At 41.7% G+C, this 20,251-nt stretch overlaps 1 protein-coding gene across 1 annotated transcript in view; it reads right to left on the bottom strand.

Annotated features, from left to right (window-relative positions):
• Positions 1-20,251, bottom strand: part of ME1 (malic enzyme 1) — a gene marked incomplete at its 5' end in the record, with an annotated part of 190,038 nt that overhangs the window by 2,620 nt on the left and 167,167 nt on the right. Inside the window, 3 exons of the mRNA XM_082307288.1 lie at positions 7,130-7,303; positions 9,902-10,044; positions 13,121-13,226. Of these exons, the coding sequence (XP_082163414.1) occupies positions 7,130-7,303; positions 9,902-10,044; positions 13,121-13,226 (423 nt within the window). The remainder of the gene's footprint in view (positions 1-7,129; positions 7,304-9,901; positions 10,045-13,120; positions 13,227-20,251) is intronic.

Genomic DNA, 20,251 nt, shown 5'->3' with positions numbered 1-20,251 from the left:
AGAAAGAAAGCAGACACCTTTAACTTGAAATGCAGATGCAGGTGTAGCTTTATTAGACAGTGATCTAGTCTTAAGCAAAGAAATGGTTCCGCTTTGGCAAATCACGCAGATACTGCTTAATCCACCTAGGCAGTGTTTTTTTACAACCAGCCTTATCATTAGGAGTAACTACACAAGAGCTAGAAATGTAGGGAGTTATGCCTGTTTCTCAGAGAGTAGGACTTATTCAAGTCTTGAATAAGTCCATGACACACATAAACTAGCAAACAGTTCCCTGTGAGATATAAATTCCAGCCATCCATTGTAGTTGGGTCAAAGACTTCCAAAATTAAAGCACCACCTGTTATTCTGACAGTTGTCAAGTCATCCTGCGCAGAGAACAGAGCTGAAACCCTGAAGTGTAAAACGCTTTGAATAAAATTACTGGTGGCTGAGCAGGTTTGTTGGGGGTCCAGCTCACACATCCAGCCTATAAGATCAGAAAAGTAAGTATGGTCAACCACAGAACAAAGTAAAACAAAGGTAAGATTATCCAGGGTCTTTTAAAGCCCTGCTGGTCACTGCAGTCAGATTTAGAAATAAATGCTAAATTCTGGCTTGCTGGGACAGAAAAAACAGTGCTGCTAGAAAAAGTCTGTCCGCTCCACTGGAAGGCTGCAGTGGGTTTTGTCATTTCAACCATACCAAGTAATTAAAGAAATTATTTTCGCTTTGCTTGATTTTTCACCAGACTGACCAGGGGAAACAAGGAACGATACAGAAGTTCTCATGCACGTCTGAGAGGAGCATCTCGTCTATGGCCTGAATATTCTTGCTTGGTCTTCCTAGCAAGACTGGACATGTTTTGTTGTCATCTCCAGCAATGAACAGATCAGGAAAGCGTAGCAAGCTGGAGAAGCTGTTTTTCTCCGTTTACTCATCGGCCATATGAAAAGCCTTCTATTACCATGAGGTGCGAGGGCATTCTCCGCAGAGTGAGGAGAGACACTGCTTGCCCTGTCTGCTCGTGGGCTTACTTCATGAACTTCCTCTATTCCTGCAACAGGTACCTCTTAAGGAGCAAAGGGTCCTGGGGGCTGCTGTTGGGTCTAATGATATTTCTGCTATCATTAGCTAAAATTTGTTTGTCATTTGGGGATCTGAAAATAGCCTTTCAGGGTGATCCAGATTGGGATTTGCTGAGCCTGAGAATCAGCTGATGCCAGTTCGCTAACCTGTCTTCTACTTTGTAATCTCTTTGGTGGGCTTGAAGGTTTCATTTCTTTAACTGCCCACCTTTGTACCTTCTAGGGAGCTGCTAGTTAGAACCAAATCTAAATATCTTGTAAGCAAACTAAGCACAAAATTCATACATTAAAAATGGTCTGATTTATGCAGTTTTTAATAGCTACCTTCACTAACATTCTCTACTACAATTCTCAAAACAAATCGTTAAAAAACATTAAGAGAGATTTGCACCAGCAGAATCCAAATTTCAAGTTTCTCTATCTTGCTTTGGGACAGAAAGGCAATGACTCTGGGGAGGGGATGTCACCTGCCCTTTGAACAGCCGGGAACACCTAACGGTCACAAGGAACGCAGGTTCTTTCTACAGTGCAAGCTCATACTTCTTAAACCTGTTACAGTTTATAAGCAGTTTCCATTGATATTTGGTACATTAGGCTTGCTCCTGGAGTGTATCCTTCCGTTTAGTTTCATCCCAAAGGAAACCAGTCACCCTCTCCTCCCAAGACCCTGCCACACTGTGGACCAGGGCGGAGTATGTAGGGACACCAGGGAGATGTGCTCCTGAAGACCATTCTGATGCAAAACAGAAGAGTAATGTAGAGGCACCCTTAGTGTTCCCATCAGGAGAAATGATACATTTTTGTGCAATTACAGCTTAGATAACAAAAGGTGAGAACTAAATCACTGATCAGTGCGGGGATACTACTGTGTGAGGGGACCTGGAGGGGTCCTTTGTGGGTGGAAGGAAAACTCTGCTCTGGACAGCATCTGGTGGAGCCACGTATGACCCATCAAGAGGTTCTGAAAACACCAGGGAGATCCAGGAAACACTGTGAAATGAAACTGATAACATGGCCCAAAGAGAGAGCAAGAAGTGCACTTTTGAGGGAACATACTAGGAAGATACTTGAAACAGAGCACAAACTGCTTCCTACCGTTCCTGTTGCACGTGGGAAATAGGACCTTGTGTACGTTGCTTGCAAACAAGTAGGACTGCGTCAGAAGAGATACCTGGCTATCAGCAATTCACCCTTTCTGGCAGAAGTAGGTAAATAGTTTGAATTAAGAAGCAAACACTACAGTAATGCCAGGTTCAAAGAGAAACAATGTTCTCTTCTGCGCTCTACCCAGCGTGCTGGTAGCTGCACTAAGTTTTTCCATTTGGAGTGGAAATGCTAACAGGAGCAACAAGAGGTTATACTCTTTTTGAGTGTAACGAGTAAAGGAAAATTATTTGTTTACATTTTAATCTGATATTGAGAAATACAACAGAGATAAAAACCCACTAGGGGGAGCTAGGACAACGTAAAATCTAGGTTTTGCTTTCCATACTAGCAACTAGGTTACTTAAAAATGATACGCAGCCCTTTGATAAAACAAGATGTGCAGCTGAATGTGTAAAGAGGAGCTTACAACATGAGATTTCTGCCATTAACAGCTTAATGGGGCTCTACAGGAAAGATGAAATCTGAAGAAATCAACAGCAAGTTGCTGTTAGTGTAATGCATCACTGCAAAAAAAAAGGTTCAGGAGTAGAGTACTTCTGTTTTGTGGTGGGGTTGATAGAAAGTAAGCCACAAAGCATTTGGGCAGTGCTTGAAGTGGGCGAGGTAGCAAGCTTAACTGTATAGATGTCATGCTATTCCTTCTGATGTACTCCTGCAACAGCATTATGCAAAACCACAGAAACAAGCATTTTCAAAGAGAATGACACCTTCTTCACATGGTCTCTGAAAAACGCTCCTTGAGAACATCAGTTCAGTGGCAGGGGGAAAAATGATGAATCAACATTTGGAATTATTAAGAAAATAAGAGGTGACACAGAAAATATAATTATACCAATGTATAAATCCACAATGTAACGTCGCTTTGAACAGTGTCCATTTTTGCTCCACCTACTTCAAAGAAGAATGGGATAGAACCATGAGGGATATAAAGAATAACAAGGATGATCAAAAGGTTATTTTTTGTACAAGGAGACAAAAAATAATAAAATAGACTTGGGAGAAAAAAAGAGAAGACTGAAAGAAAATACAGAAGACAACTGAAGGTGAACATTTCTCATGGCACTATAGGGAACCCAAATCATCAGACAGCAGGAAATCGTAAGAGGAGCGTTTCTTTTTCCACAGAACTCATAATTAAATTGGGACACTAATTGCCAAAAGATGTTCAGATGTATAAACATGTTTAAAAAGCCACTAGGCTCATTTATGAAAGAGAAATCCATACAGGGATAAAACTTCCAGCACAGGAAGGCCATATAGTACAGGCTGCCAGAAGCTGAGAAGCAGAAGGATCACTCTGTATTTTCTTTTCCTCAGCTTCTGATACTGATTACTTTCACAGGCAGATACTGATCTGTTTGGATCTTAGGTCCAATCCAGCATGGCTATTTTCATGGCTATGTTTGTTTTAAATTTTAATTAATTCAAGTTTTTAAGACAGAAATTAGCTAAGCCTTATTGCAGAACCTAAATGAAAGGCAGCCAAGACAGGACAAATGGCATAAAGCAAGTGGGGGCATCTTGGCTTTTGGAGGACGTATTCTCTATAATGAAAGGATTTAACAGGATTATTTCTGGAGTAACTTAACTGTAGGTCACACATGCCAAGAATATTTCATTAGTTCATAATTCTCTGTCCCTTCTGCTGTGTTTGGTAGGACTTAGAAGAATAGGTAATGTCCCTTGTCATCACAAAGCAATTGCCTGCAATTAAGAGGTATTACAGCTTGCAGGACCTTAGATTTATCGTCCAAAATCAAAGTTACATTCTATTTTACTTGGCAGGAAGAAAAGAACACTGAAAGTAGAATTTGTTGTAGTTACAATAAGCTGTTTGTGACTTCTATCAGATTTAATTGGAGAGGTGGCAAAGCAAGAAGACAGGAGGTGCAGGCATGAGCCTGGGCTGCTTATTTTTTATACTTTCTTTTTTCAGGTAAGCTACAGCTGCAATCTGAGAAGGTCCCTCTTTCTAAAATGCATGGGTTTGGTGCTTTAAATTTTGCAGCATCTTGGGTGCTTCCATTTCAAATGGAGAATACTAACCGCTATTCTGAAACCCACATGAAACTATTTTGATTTTATCCTTCCATTAAAAAAGCCAAGAAAACAAAACAACAAGCACTTTTGCCTTTGCTTTGTACTGTAATTTCAGCTAAGGGCCTACGCAGCCCTCCCGGCCTTCACACCCCTGACACCTCTTCTGGCAAAGACTCCTCTGAAATCCATCTGCTGTCGCCTTGCTCAGTAACCGGCTTTAGCTCACCCAAGCCCCAGTCACACACTGCCTCCTGCACCAGCAGGGAGACCAGATGTGACTGCTCTTCGCTCCAGCCCTAAGGTGAGTAGCTATCCGTTGATCTTGCTGCCAACAGAGACTTTCTATGCAAGAAAAAAAAATACATTTTTACATGTCAAACTTTTCTAGGGATTTTACTAGAGGATGGCAATGACGTAGCAAAACCTTTACCAAAAAAGAAGAGTCAGGAGAGAACCTCTGCCTCAAGAGAGACTTTAAAAGCTTCCTCGCCATTTCTGACACCATTTTACTTCCCTGACTGTTATGATTCTTTGTTCACTTAAGTTTCCTTGTTCGGAAAAGATTTTTTTCTGACTTAGTAGACTGCCACTTGAAACATTGTTCAATCCACGTATGTGTCACCTTTCATCCATCAGCACTTTATATATAGGAACCATTTCACCCAAACCAAAATGAAGCAACTTCTAGAATGAAATAAGACAACTGTTTAACACAGCAGTTTAGACCAGCAAGCAAGGATCACCATATCCAACTGAAATTACAGGGAAGGACTTAAAGGGAGGATATAATTATCCAAAGATTTACGAGATGGATCATTGCCCTCCTAAGATGGTTAAAGCCAGTGGAGACAGTCTGGGCTTTTTACTAATTTTAAAGATGGAAATTGTGAATATCTTTCTTATAGAGGGCAAGCTGCTGGCAAACTTTTTTAAAGATGCCATAGTACGCACCTTAAAAAAACCTTCAGAAATCCAGCAAGGGCAGCGTGCAAGTGCTCACCCTTTAAGAAAGTTTCATATCACATACTGCCAGTCATAGGATCACGTTGCCTATCAGTTGCCTCAGGTGATAGTGAAGGGCCATTTTCTTCCCTTTAATTGATGAAGAGGACACAAGGAGCAAGAATCCTGGAATGCAATATCCCTCAGAGAAGCTGCAGGAGTTGAGTCAGGCATTCTCACTTCTGCTAACTGAGGCAACTTTTTTTTCTTCTTCTTTTTTTTTTTTTCCTATTGTTCCATAATAGTTGCTAATTGCATTGCTTTGAGGCTTCCTCTGTGTGCCACCTACACTACCCATGTATTTCCAAGAGTGCTTGCACAGCTTCTTTGAAGATTAGGACGCTGCACTTTCATGAATTTCTGTGGATTGTAATTTATATGAACTGGACTGGGTAGAAATTATAACTGAAGTGCATCAGAGTTAATTAGAGTTAACTTGGTAAACTGAGGCTAGCTTTCTTCCTTATTTCCATACCCTTTAAAAAAACCCAAAAAGCATCAGGCTTTTCATGACTTTGCATGGACATGGTCAGACCGTCACGCACTGCTTAGGGCTCTCTAATCACTGTCTGTATTGAGCGTGGGCCCTCGCTGAGCAGGATGAGCTTGGAAGCACTTGCACTGAGCTTGAGCATTCCTGGGAGCAGAGCAGCCAGGAGCTTGAGCATCACTGGCTATCACATCACTCAACAGAAGGAAGCTGAGTCCTGTGAGGCTCATTATGTTGCTCTTGGTACCAGCCAAGAGCAGAACCAACAGAGGCAATGGAGAAGACAGGAACTCCAGGACAGGGCAGGAAGGGGGTGAGATGGAAAGGGTCAGAGGAAGGAGTGAAAAGGGTGCTATGATGCTATAGTGGATGAGGAGCAAAGCCCAGAAAAGCACAGAAAGATACAATTTCTTCAGTGAGAAACAGCTACAGAAAGATTGACTTATTATTTTGTAAAAAAAAAAATTAAAAAACCCCCCTGTGTTAAGCATTTGATTTCAACCACTGCTGGTACTTTATTTTAAGGGATTCTAAAATAATAAAGGCCAGATTCTTCACCCATACATGTTTAAGATACAATCCTGTGCATTTATGATGTCCTACTGTAAGACAGTGGATGTCAGATCTTGAACAATCACTGGAATTAGGTAGCGAATGACTCCTAGAACCAAAAGTGTTTGCTCTCTGTTCATCTCTTGCCCACTGAGTGGAGATAAAGGAGGAGAGATCACATGTTGGATAACATCAGAACAAAGATCATAAAAAATTGCTTGAAGAAAGAAAAGAACCAACGCAGAGAAGGATAAGAAAGAAAATGGGAAGAATAACATGGCAATTGTGTCAAACTGTGGTGCAAGGAACCACAAGGCAATGGAGCACTTTCACCAGCTGTTGACAAGGGAGGTCCACAAAAAATGATGCCAACAGCTCTACTCAAAAATAGCAAGAAGCTAAAAGAAATACAAATATTTTTTGCAAGCAAAACACCCACAAAAGTCACCCCAAAGCTACCAACATCAAAATATAGTTCCTTTCAATCTAAAATCAAACCTGTGTGCACGCGTATGCAAACGGTACACATGTGCATTCACCTGTGATAATACAGTACTGAAGTCTTTCTCTTTTTTCCTTGCCAACAGAAGGTGAAGTTTATGTCAGATGACCTTTGGACCAAGTATTAACTTTTTAAAAATAACTTGTCCAAATACAATTTACAAGAAAACAACATACCTTGCTAATAAAGACCTTACACAGAAAGCACTATTTTTCCAATTGAAAAGATAATGTTTAACTATTTTAGTTTAATTGTTCATTATTACCAAGTTACTAAATTAAGGAATTTAAATAATTTTTAATACAATACCTCAGCAGTTGTGAGGAACACGTCCTCGCCAATATGTTTCAGTCCACATGAAATAACGCCAAGGGCAACTCCTGGGAACACATAGGAATTGTTACCCTGTCCAGGATAGAGAGTTTGTCCGCTTGGAAGAGTGACAGGATCAAAAGGACTTCCACTGGCAAAAATGCCACATCCCTAAATTGTAACAAGAAAGCCAAAGAAAGCACATTAGTTGCAAGGATGCTGTTGAAGTATTTCACACATCCTTTTAAAACTCTACCACTGTGGAAGCTGGGTTACATCTATTTAATATTTTTTCTGAGAGGGTGTTAGAGCTACTTAACTGAATATGTCTCAAGAGCATCAGGATGCTGATCCTAGCGATCACTGGCAATTCTCTGTGACTATCTGATGTTAGAGAGTAACAGCCGCCTTATTCAGGTAAGAACTATCAGCACAGTTTAGAGGAGCAGAAAGTGAAAGCCAGCACTCGTTATTCACTTTGTGCGTCCCTGCCAGGAGAAGGGTACTTGGGAAGAAGGTATATGCCTGGAGCTGTAAAACTCGAAGTGGACAATACTGTCATGGTAACAATGGGTTACCTGATGCTGCTGGATTTTTTCCCCAACAGCAGATCATCCACAAAAATGACACTAAGGCCACTAAATGTTGCACTCTTGGATGTGGCAATTTCTGAGGAGCTGTGGGGACAGGCAGAATTCTCTGTTCCTCCCAATCTCCCCTCTTCAGGCCCTTGTGCCCACTCCACAGCTCAACAGAATGACAGAGGTGCAAGCTCTGTCCCAGGAACGTCATCCCACAGTGTAATGTATAGCACAAGTTGGTGATGGGACCTCCTCTTCTGGGACTCTGTGGCTGCCCTCATTGTAATATACTGAACAGGGTGAGGGCACCAACTCAGGCACCAGCGTGTGATCACCCAGTACTGATAAATCACTAGGATGCTTCCCAGCAGATTTTTGGGTAGTGCCAAGTAGCACTGTTGCCACCAGGGCCCAGCCACCATGCACAGACTGGTCCCAGCAGGCAGCATGGAAGACCCAGCCTGGTTTGGGGAATTCAAGAATTTAGCTGTACAGATACAAGTTATACCATATCACTTGTCCCGAGGACAAGAGAACTGGCTCTAACTCATTTTATATTGTAGTTCACATGGGACCTCTAAATGTCTTCCCAGGACCCAGACACAGGCGTAGGTCCACGCTGGCGCCCATCAGGCAGCTGCGGGGAGGAACAGAAGCCTGTGGGGTGGCCCAGATGTGGCAACAGGGCTCATGCTGCTAACGGCTTAACATCAGCTACCAGGAATATTAGGCCTGGCGTCATTCAGTAGCATGCACGTTCAGCGTTGTGATACCACTGGAGTACCAAGAGATGGGCTGTAAGGGAGCTGCAAGTCTGATGGAGTCTCACTGTTCCCCTGGGATGAGGAACACCCCGATGGGAGCAGATGCCGGCACCATCAAGTGCCGTTCAAGGGTGGCAGAAGAGGCACCTCAGAGGTGACTCACCTGCAGCACTACTATCCAGGTTCTCCCCAGATCATTCCTGATACACAGGGAGAGAGAAGTAATTTCTACAGCAGGCAATGCAGTTTTGGACTAAGGAGGGGAGTGACACTGCACAGGCTCTACGTCCGCAGCCCAATGGCCCCTGGCTCTTGCCTGGCTGGGGAGGGAGCACCCTTGAATTTAAGCATTAAATTTAGGTGGGGAAGAAAAGCCAGCCTTTATTTATGCTAGCACTGCTGAAGTGACAAATGTCACTGTTAAACGCTTCAGAGGCGCTTTGTATCAGAAATATCTATGCCTATTTTAGAGAACTGGGAACATACATTTTAAAATATGCCACTGTTGCTATTCAGCTCTTCAGAGGAATATTCTGTTTGGTTTGGTGTCATGCAGTATTATCGTGGCCGGCTTATTATATGTTTTGGTGACAGATCAAATACTTCAGTGCGCCTTTTGCTCTGCCTACCAGATGTCGTTACCCACTATAACCAACCCTTCATGTAGGCCGCTTCCTTGGCTCTTGCATTGCGCTGTAATTGTGTACTGAGCAGTGGGGAATGGGCATGCTAAATTTGTCTTTTAAACACTGCGAAACTGCCATTCAAACTGCCCTGTATTTGACAAGAAATCCAAACACAATAAACTCTGAAACACATACAGTCAAGTACTCATACATTTCAAATTCTAGACTGAATTACAGACTAACATGTTTATTAGCACTTCTATAATACAATGATAAATAAGCAAGCACAGTTCTCTTAATTTTCACCTATGTTTCCATAATAGCAATCTTTGTAAAAGGAGTCAATTATCCCAGTTCTTAATAAAGAATTATTTTAAAGATTCAATTTCCTGTATTTTTAAGTATTTTCTTACCCTGAAGAATATTTATAAAATCTCAAATTAAAAGCATGCCACCGTCTGTATATATTACACAAACTGGTACAGTTCAAAAAAAAACAGGCATAAGGCTTTAATGACTGATGGTTACTGATGCTTCGGTTATAATAAGGACTACAAGTCTTGCCTGACACCAATAAAAGCTATTAAATGTTTTTATGAGGGTGCAAGCATGTATTGACTTCAGTAAAATAGTCTTGATAAAATCTGAAAAGCTTGTTCCTTAATTTAACTCATTTTACCTACACCCAGAGACATGATTAGTACTTGCTACTCCACCCTCTGTCTTCCTCCCATTTTAAATTTAATTTCAGATTTACTTTTCACTGTGTATACTGGAGAGATGTTAATGTTTGGTTACCCTTGTATATGTGTAGCACTGCTCAGCAGTGCATTCTGCTTTGCTGGTAGGATTGCTGAGAGCAAAAATAATGGGACGTTTGTTTAAAGCAGCCATATCCTGAAGAATTTGTTTAGTAAAAGCACCACCAATTGCAGCAACTCCTAAAGAAGAAAAACACACACATAAGCAGACAAATGCAATCAGTTCAAGGTAAGACATCCGTGTCATTTTTAAAAGAACAGAGCTGCTTTTACTGCATACCTCCCTCTTTAAAATGGAGTTCAACCTTTTTTCTAACATGTGGTTAAAATGAAGTTTTGTATAAAAGATTTTACAACAGTGGAACTTCAGTATTATCCCTAACATAAGGCAGAACCTATTCACCCCTGTACGGTTTGGTGAATTTCTCACTTCACTTTTCTCAGTCCCTCTATATAAAATAGAAATGTATCACCTAACCTGCAGGTAAGTCCAATAAGGAGTAGAAAGGTACAACTCTGTCTCCTAAAGTCTCATGCAACAGATCCAGTGTGTGAGATTTCATTTTCTTCTGACATGACGAGTAAAGTCTCTCCCTTCTATAGCTGATCATTCTGTCATCTCCAGCCTCAGCTGATGAATAATCCTAATTCTGAGCCTAAGGCTTCCCTGACAGCAACAATTTTTTTGAATACATCCCTTTTCATCCCACCAGAGATGCTTTTCTATTCTCCATACTGTACTCACAACCAAAAAGGGGGGGTGTGTGATATTTTTGGGATGCCAATACACCTGTAGTTCTGCCTAACCTACACAAGTTGGGAATCCAAGGACGAAGTCCTTGCTCTCCATGCCTTCAGTGAAAAACAGATAAACAGACCTTGGAGTAAACCTCAGGGTCTTTATGTCCAGGGAGGCCCCTATCACTTGGCTTGTAGAGAAGGTAGCCTCCTCCTTGCTCAGAGCCCCCAGTGCCTGGCTCCCTGCTCTGCTTTCCACACAGCATCCGAGTTTCAGCAGCAGGAAAAAGCTGTTGTTCCCTCTCTTGGGGGAGTAGGAACGGATTCAAACCCAGGCCAGAAGAGGGTCTCTCTTGGCTCAGTACTCTGCCCTCTCGTCACTCGGGCACAAATGAGCATCCCAACATTGCCCACTCAGTAGCTTGGCATCCGCCCGAGGAGAGCACAAGGTACTTGGAGAGAGGTGAAAGGCGTCCTCACCTCGCGGAGCTGGCTAGAAGGTCATACGTGCCAGAGGACTAACATTTCTTAAAGGTGTCTCAGAGTATTTTCTGACTGCTTCTACATGAGGCATGGTATCATCTTACAGAGACATCTTCAAGCACAGCCTATGCCCTCAACAGGGAGAGGTGGGTGGCCCACTGAAATTCCCTGAGTTGTTTTAAATTGAGCTTTCTCAAGAGGTCTACTGAAAGCCCAAGCACCCTACCACAGGCTCTTTAGGTGCTGTTTAGGTGCTTAATGTGGGCCCAATAATGTCTAAGACCCATTTGGGTTTGCATCTGGCTAAATCTCCTTTATTCTGATCTTTTGGTAACAAAAGAGGCAACTCCTCAATTGATGCGAATCGGTGACTTCTCTCAAAGTTTAAACATCTCTTGCTCAAACATTTCTGTCACATACTACTATTTTTTTCAAATCTGAGCTCTCTGTACTTCACCTTCTAGGAATGGACAAGGATGCTTAGATGCAAAAGCTCTGCTAGACCAGCGGGGCCACTGTATGTTTGATGAACCGTTATGGCAGTCATGATTTTGACCCACTTGTGGAAGAGCCTGTTATACACCTTAGTTTCTGCTTAAGTCTGCAGTTGCCAATGTTTAATGTCTTCTAAAACTGCTTCTGGGTAGCTAATAGTAAGAAAGACAACTATCTTGAGATATAAAGTTAAAACAAAATGCTCCAAACAATCTCACTGACTATTTCTTTTTTGTTTTTCATTTCAAAATTGCAATTTCTTATATTTGGTCAAGCTAACCTAAGGCTTTTCCTTGACCCATCGCAGGCGATGAAATGTATATGAGAATTTGCTGAGACAGAGTTAAGTAAAACATCGGAAGAAGGAGTATCAACATATTTCCCCATGACTGCTGCTGCCCAAGGGAAGACACTGAATGAGTAGTCCTCCAAATCAAAAAAAAAAAAAAAAAAAATTTAATTTTCATTGCTCTTTCTGTTGGAAGAGCTTTCATTACGCAGTATGGATAGAATAAAATGGTCTTGAGGGAAAGCGCCGCATGGATTTATATATAAAAAGGACATGCAGTGAACATCCATATTTCATGACAGCAAACATTCCCTAAGCATCCACATGCCTTTATCTAGATAAATATCACAGATCATTCAATCTATTCTTCTGTTCCACTAGCTTTTTCAGCCTTGTATTCTACTAAATAAATTCTCTAGACTACTTGGTCTCTGTCTTGCAGTCATACCTTTATGGAGCATAGAAAAAGATAGGCTTTATTTACCTCATTCATGATCATTATCAAAAGCAGATTTTACTGAACAAGGACCATGTGGTCTAGGCATAGTTGAAAAGGTAGCTCTTAAAATGTAAGATAATTTTCACTGTGGCATTTCAGATTTTCCAGCATCTGATGAATGATTTTACTAGCCAGCTAGATGAATTTTCAAGTCTTACATATTAAAAAAGTGATTTAAGAGTACTTGCAGTTCATTCCTGAAACTGTCACTGAAATATAATAACCAAACTGCAGAGAGCTGAGCAATCCTTTACTGAGATCCCAAATCCTGAGCTTTTATAACAGAAAAAGTCTCTGTAAAATCTGTGTTTTGGTCTGCACAGAGGACTGGTGGCTAAGGACCTAAATATGAGGGAAAAGAAGATTCAGCTACAGCATGCCCATATTTGCACAGCTTTACATGTGCTTAGCTCAGTTTTCTCAGTCTGAGTTTGAGGTTATTTGTATTACACCATCCACATTAAATCAGAAGTCATTTAGGAAGGTGATAATGTTCTCCATCAGCTGTTTAAACCAACCCGGATTATTCCCCCTTTAAAATGGATGGCTTGGAGTGAAAGCAGTGTTACATGCTTGGATAGTTACTATTTGTTCAGTTGCTTAATAGAGTCCATTATGCACCTAGTGTTTTCTAAAAACACACAAAGGTAAATTCTGTTCAGAGGAACTTGATCTTGTCTTCAGACAAAGCCACATCCCCATTTTTTTCCCAACAAAGAATAAGGTCATTGCTTTAAAGTAAAAGAAATTACCTATTAGCACGGATGGTTTTATATCTTTAACAATATCTTCTAGATTTTTCATTTCACCATGTTCATGGGCAAAACGTTCTTTCTCAGATGTTAATGAGGCACGGCCCTGAGTAAGCAAAAAAAGAGAAAGATATTTATTGTAAGTTTAATGGAACCTAATATCCTGGGATAATCAGTTTACAAAGTATCTGGTTTAACATGTCCTATTTTCATTTCTACTTTTGCATCTATCACCAAACACCATATTAGACAAAGTTACACTGTGTACAGCTAACACGCTTAGCATAATTTAGGACTAATCTATTTCTCTAAGCAGTAGATAAATTAAATTCAATATTTTTACTTTAAATTCATGACAGCTGTAGAACACCACTTTGAAGCATTCTTAAAGCTGTTTTACCTGTTAACATTTGGTCAAACGCTTAAAGTCACTAATGATAAAGTGTAAATACATTTATATAGCAAACAGTACGGATGTGCCAGGGTGGGGGGGATTCATAACTTAGCAAAACAAAAATAGTTTCTCCTAGCTTTGCTCTTGCCTAAAAGTATAGAGGTTATATGGGGGGAGTATATAGACTATAGGGGAACCTATATTTTGCTCCACATTTTTTGTATTTAAGTCATTCATTCTTAAGGATGGAATAAAAATAATTCTAACCAGATGTCTGGTGCACCGTTTTTGCATTAAGAAAATTGACTCAGCTGTGAAACAACTTTCGCCCTGATCTATACCGGCAATTTCCACCCATTGATGCCCAACAAGGTTTCCAAGTGGAATACAATAGATGCAGGGAAAAAAGGGCTACAGAGCATCATTGGCATTGACTGGGCTGCAAACAGGATTTGAGCTCAGTGTAAGTAACGTGGAGCGTGGGGCAAGAAGGGGCCAGAATTTGTGAAAATTATATGAGTTGTCTAAATACCTGGACTTCTGCCTGTACACAGGCATCTGAAAATTTCAGCAGAAAAGCTTAAAGTGCATGCAGCTCCACCCCTTGTTTTATTCTCATGCCTGCAGAAAGCATCACTGCAAAGGCACTTTTCAAACACAAATCTAAAAGACAGTGCCAGCCCCTCAAACATCTTGCAATTTCAGACGACAAGAAGCAGATTATACAGATATATAGGGAAGTACACGAGGAAAATGGAAGGCTAAGTGTAATTTTGACCAAATAGCCAGAACAGATATAGATCATCTCCCCAGCCACATCTTTTCCAACTGATGAGATGAAAGTTTCCTTAATCTTAGCAAGTTAATTAAGACTGTACTGAAGTATTGGAACAGAATTCATTCCACGATTCCACCCAAGTCTATGAATTTGACAATTTTGCCTCAATTTAGGGCTGCGTGTACTATCAGATTCGAGATGGGATTAGTTTTTTAATGGCATTTTTCTTAATTTTAACAAAACCAGGAAATCCGATGCCGCATTTCAGACCACAATTCTGCAATGTGGCAATGTGTGGCTGTGCCAGTCCCATCGCTGCAGCTCCTCTGCTTGTCCTCGGACAGCCACCGCAGGAGCTGGTAGACAGGAGGGAAGGCCATTTTTCATCTCCAGCTACAAGAAAAGCGTTTCCATCCCGAGGGTACCAGAGGAAGCCGCAGAAGGCTGTTATGTGGTCAGGGCTGACTGAGCTGGTCTGCCTCACAGGACGCCAGCTTCTCTTGGCTCACCCGTGATTACAAGGAATTTCCAGAGATTTCTCCTCTTCTGCAGATTTTTTTACATGACCAAAATACAGCGTTTTTAAATTAAGAGGGTTATATCTGGATGTGCTTATACGGGTCTTAAGTGTTCTCCTAGAGCGATTAGCATGGAAATACTGCAATACAGGCACCTGTTTTCCTTCGCGGGTAAAATGTGAAATTCTCAGCCTCCAGAGAATGCTGCAATATTAACAATTTTTGGCATAATCACACTTGAATCATTCCACATTTTGAAGTCTGCCATTTCCCAGCACCCCAGCAGATGTCCCCACAGTCTACACACACGATTTAGATGATGCTCATTTTAAAGCAGGAATTTTCCTTAACGTTTTCAGGCGAAAAATATGAAGTTCTCTTTTTAGTCACCAAAGAAAAAAATGCATTTATGACTTCCAGGCCAAAAGCTTGTTGCTAGGAATAATTCAAAATACTATAATAAAAGCCACTTTTCATTCTAATCAGCTAGTTGGTTGAAATCAAAATGCTTGACAGAGCCTGGCTTGGAGGCAGGTTTCCTGGGGAGCTGGGAACGGGTGCCACGGGTGACCATTTGATCCCACGCTGCTTCTTCAGTTGGTTCCTTAACAGCTTATCGGGCTGCTATTGAGAAAGCCAGTATTTGATCTGGTCTTAAAATCAGCCTCCAGGAGACTGCCCTGGGCTACCAAGAAAAAAGAAATTGCCTCTAAGAACTATGACCAGCTCATTCTTCAGGCTGTGGCAAGCTGGTACCTCTGAGCACCTCCAGGATCTGCAGATCTGGGCAGACCTCTCGGGAAAGGTGACCTCTGATTTTTTCCACAGTGCATAACAGCTAAGAGGCCAGGCTGACATCTTAGAGGAGAAAAGTGTTGATATTCTCTCATTTTCAATCAGAACAAATAACCAAAATCCTCCATGAAACAGAGTTACTTCTTTATATGGTTTTACATTTGATTGGCTTTCGAGGAGGTACTTCAACATTTTAAAATTAAGATAACGGCAGAGCTGTTAAAACACTTATTGATGCAACACCAAGGATTCAAAGTCCCATTTCCTACTGACATCGACAATCATCTCTCCTTTAATTAGCTACAAAGGAGTACTCAAACAGTAAGCTGGATGTGAGCCACTGCAACCCTTTCTGGGCGACTGGCTAATGAGGCTAATGCTAGCCAGATGGGTTAGCTTAGGTCAGATTCATTTCTGTCCTATCTTAATTTCTATCTGCACTTAATTTCACACAGGGCATTCTACCATTCTTAAAAAAAAAAAAAAAAAAAAAAAAGCCAAAAAAACAAACGCCAAACAATTTTAAATTTATTTCTTTATTCAGCTTTGGTCTGAATTAGCTTGATCCCATTAGTCAGAATGAATCATGTCTCCAAGTAAATATTTTTCTAGTATATTAACTAAGAATGAAATATTAAATTCTGTGGCTTAGCAAAAATAACAACAGCTATGTACATAGAGATTTTTGCTTGGAAAATGCTTATAAAAGAAAGTCAATGGTTACGGGTTTTTTATTAATATATTTTTTAAACAGATTGTCAGAAATGTATTTTAATTGTTAATTCAGTGATCCTAAAGGAGCTGCATAACACCTCCTTAAAAACTGTGTCTGAGATTTCAAGACCAGCCAGCTGATTTGGCTACAAAACTCCAATAATTTAGAGGACAGTGCTTTAGATCGTATTTTTTCTCCCCAAATTGGCAAATTCTTAAGTTCTGCTCTCCACAAAGTAGAGAGGCGGCAGCAAGAGCATAGCTAGCTTTCCTCCATGCCCTGCCAACAGGGCAAGCAATGACTTGCAGGAAGGAAAAAACAATTCAGTTTTGTGCCTGCTTAACCTCAAAGTAAGGGGTTGCCAGTCCATTTAGTACAAGCTTCCAGACATCCGCCCCTGAATGCCTATAGCCAGAATAAGAAATCACAGAGTTTTTGTCAGTCAGCAGAGAGAAGAGGATGGAGCCAAAATGCAGAAGTCTCAATTCTGGATTTGTGTGGTTTTCTGTCTTGTCTCCCTCCTGACAGTGGAGAGATGCAAAGCGGATGGACCTGTCAGTGCAGAGCTGCTCTGACTAAAAGATCTTCCAGAAGTGCAGAGCCCGGCTTCTGACATTTCCATTGCCAGCCCTGGCTTAGCTATCTTTTGTACTCTGGCTATCTGCTGCTAGGAAATGAGCTGTAGAGGATCAACACAAGGCAGCATAAATCAGAAACTGCTCTGGTCTGCTTGCGTCTCCATAATCCTAAGATACTAACATGGCACACAGCTCACTGATATTTCCTTTCTTCTTCTAATAGGAAAAAGAAAAATTTAAAATACTCCCTACTAAGAAAGAATTTCAGTGAGCTCTGGGGTTCTGCGCATGAAGCTCTGTGTCTTTTAAGTAGAAACATCATCTTCAGTCACATTCGTATTTCTCTTCTAAGTCCACCGTCTTGCTCTTTCAGCAGTATTAAAAATTCAATCGTTCAATGAAAAAGGCTCAGAAAAATCAGCAATCTAAAGATGTGCCCCTTTCAGTATGTCAAGCCTCAATACAGTCTCACTCTTTCACTGAAGGACTTCAGTGCTTGCCATGCAGGGGAGGAATTTTTCCAGGGGTTCCTACCAAAGGATGTTATTGCACCGTTGTTCACGTAGCAGTATGAAGGCTCATCTAGGCCAGACAGCAGCTGTCTTAAGTTGTAATATGTTTTCTATGATGTATAACAAGCATCTTTCCCGCCTCAAGTGACACTCCCTAAATCCAAAAGGAAAGTCTTTCACACTGAAATCCACAGATGAACTAACAGACTGACATGATACCTGTGCAGCTCTTCAGAGGGGAAGACACAAACTCACAAACTCTTTCAACAGAAGAAGGAAGGTAAAGTAAGAAAAAAAGGCTATATACCCTTCTTGCTTTAACTTCCCAAATGTATTCAGCATCCCAAGAAAGAAATTTTAAAAAAGCATCAACATTTCATTATATAACTTTTCACAATACTATGTATTCTTATATTATTTCCTTATCTTTTACAGAATAAATCATTTGCTATGGGCATTATAGTAAGTTTGCTTGAATTAAAAAAAAAAAAAAAAAAAAAAAGCCCTACATACTAAAGTACCAGGAAGACAACCATAGCATCTTTAATGCATACTCGGGCTGCCCGAACAAACTATACAATACACCTTCATTAGAATGCTGAAGGTGAAGAATATTAAAAATACTCAAAAAGATTAATAAACCCTAAGTCCAAAGACTGAGTGAAAATGTCAGAAATTACTTTGGAGGGGAAAAGTATTGCCTCTATCACAGTATCATTTTGTACCAAGAAACCTATGGGATATTTTGGATTTGAACAAAAGAGAACAAAGCAACATGAAAACAGATATGTTGCTATATTAGATGGAAAGTAATATGAGCTAAATTCTTTATTAGCAAAGGAGTTACAATGTAGACTGTGTTAAGTCAGCAGATGAAGTACAGAGATAAAGAAACAATAGCAGCATTCTCAGATCATGACATTATGTATGAAAGATCTTGGCAATCCTAAAATGTCTATACTCACTAATGGATGAGAGTCATTGGTATTGTATATTATTATTACAAATAGCAAAACACAGTCACTTGGACACCAGGACCTTTTAATTCAAGGAGCCAAAGGAAGTAACAGGATGTATTGGGTTTGTGTGGCAAGGTTTTGGTAGCAGGGGGCTACAGGGGTGGCTTCTGTGAGAAGCTGCTAGAAGCTTCCCCTGTGTCCAATAGAGCCAATGCCAGCCGGCTCCAAGACGGATCCGCCCCTGGCCAAGGCCAAGGCCAAGCCCATCAGCGATGGTCATAGCACCTCTGGGATAACGTATTTAAGAAGGGGCGGGGGGGTGGGGGGGCGGAACCTGCATGCAGCCGCCAGAAGAGAGGAGTGAGAACATGTGAGAGGAACAGCCCTGCAGACACCAAGGTCAGTGAAGAAGGAGGGGCAGGAGGTGCTCCAGGCACCAGAGCAGAGATTCCCCTGCAGCCCCTGGTGAAGACCATGGTGAGGCAGGCTGTCCCCCTGCAGCCCATGGAGGACCCCACACCAGAGCAGGTGGATGCCCAAAGGAGGCTGTGACCCCGTAGGAAGCCCACGTTGGAGCAGGCTGCTGGCAGTACTTGCGGACCCGCGGAGAGTGGAGCCCACACTGGGGCAGGTTTGCTGGCAGGGCTTGTGACCCCATGGGGGACCCACACTGGAGCAGTCTGTTCCTGAAGGACTGCACCCCATGGAAGGGACCCACGCTGGAGCAGTTCATGAAGAACTGCAGCCCGTGGGAAGGACCCACGGTGGAAAAGTTCATGAAGGACTGTCTCCTGTGGGAGGGACCCCACGCTGGAGCAGGGGAAGAGTGTGAGGAGTCCTCCCCCTGAGGAGGAAGGAGCAGCAGGGACAACGTGTGATGAACTGACTGCAACCCCCATTCCCCATCCCCCTGCGCTGCTCTGTGGGAGAAGGTAGAGAAATGGGGAGTGAAGTTGAGCCCGGAAGAAGGGAGGGGTGGGGGGAAGGTGTTTTAAGATTTAGTTTTTATTTTCTCATTACCTTACTCTGATTTGATTAGTAATAAATTAAATTAATTTCCCCAAGTTGAGTCTGTTTTGCCCGTGACGGTAATTGGTGAGTGATCTCTCCCTGTCCTTATCTCAACCCACGAGTCTTTCGTTATATTTTCTCTCCCCTGTCCAGCTGAGGAGGTAGAGTGATAGAGTGGCTTTGGTGGGCACCTGGCCTCCAGCCAGAGTCAACCCACCTCACAGGACTCAGTAGTTAATAGTTTTACGAAAAACTGCTTGTATTTTGGATTTGAACTGAAAGCAATTCTTAGTTTTAGGGAGGGTTCTTAAGTTTTTTGTTTTAGTGGCTGATCAACAGCACAAGAAGCAAAGGAGATACTGGGATCAGGCTTCAAGCAAATGTACCTCACAGTTTCCACAGAAAGTTACTCATATCATCATATATAGAACAAAATTGAGGCTGAGATAACAGACAAAAATGACCCATCAATAAAACCCTGAGAAAATTCATAGAAAACAGCTGTAAAAACAGAAGACCAGACTGCACAGCAGACATCTATATGGGATATTACAAAACAGGAGACAAATCTCACAAATACCACCAATGTGAAGTCTAATGCCATGGCCTGTTTGAGCTGGTCCTGCCGGGGCTGCCCACGAACCAGGGCTGAAGAACAGAGCAGCTTAATGTCAGCAAGACGAAAGAGGCAGGGCTGGAAGCTCTCCAAGATTTGCTCTGTCCATCAGCTGGGAGGCAGCTGAGAATAAGCCAGAGCACCCTGATGACTGCACTGTCCCACATCAGAGGCGGTGCTGGCACTCGTCCCGTCTCACAACCAGGGAGGCACAAATCTATTTATATAAACACTTGCCTCCATTTGACTGTGTCA

The sequence above is a fragment of the Platalea leucorodia genome (assembly GCF_965183815.1).
Source record: "Platalea leucorodia genome assembly, chromosome: 3".
NCBI classification, from domain to species: Eukaryota; Metazoa; Chordata; class Aves; order Pelecaniformes; family Threskiornithidae; genus Platalea; species Platalea leucorodia.
This window is presented reverse-complemented; position numbering and strand designations above follow the sequence as displayed.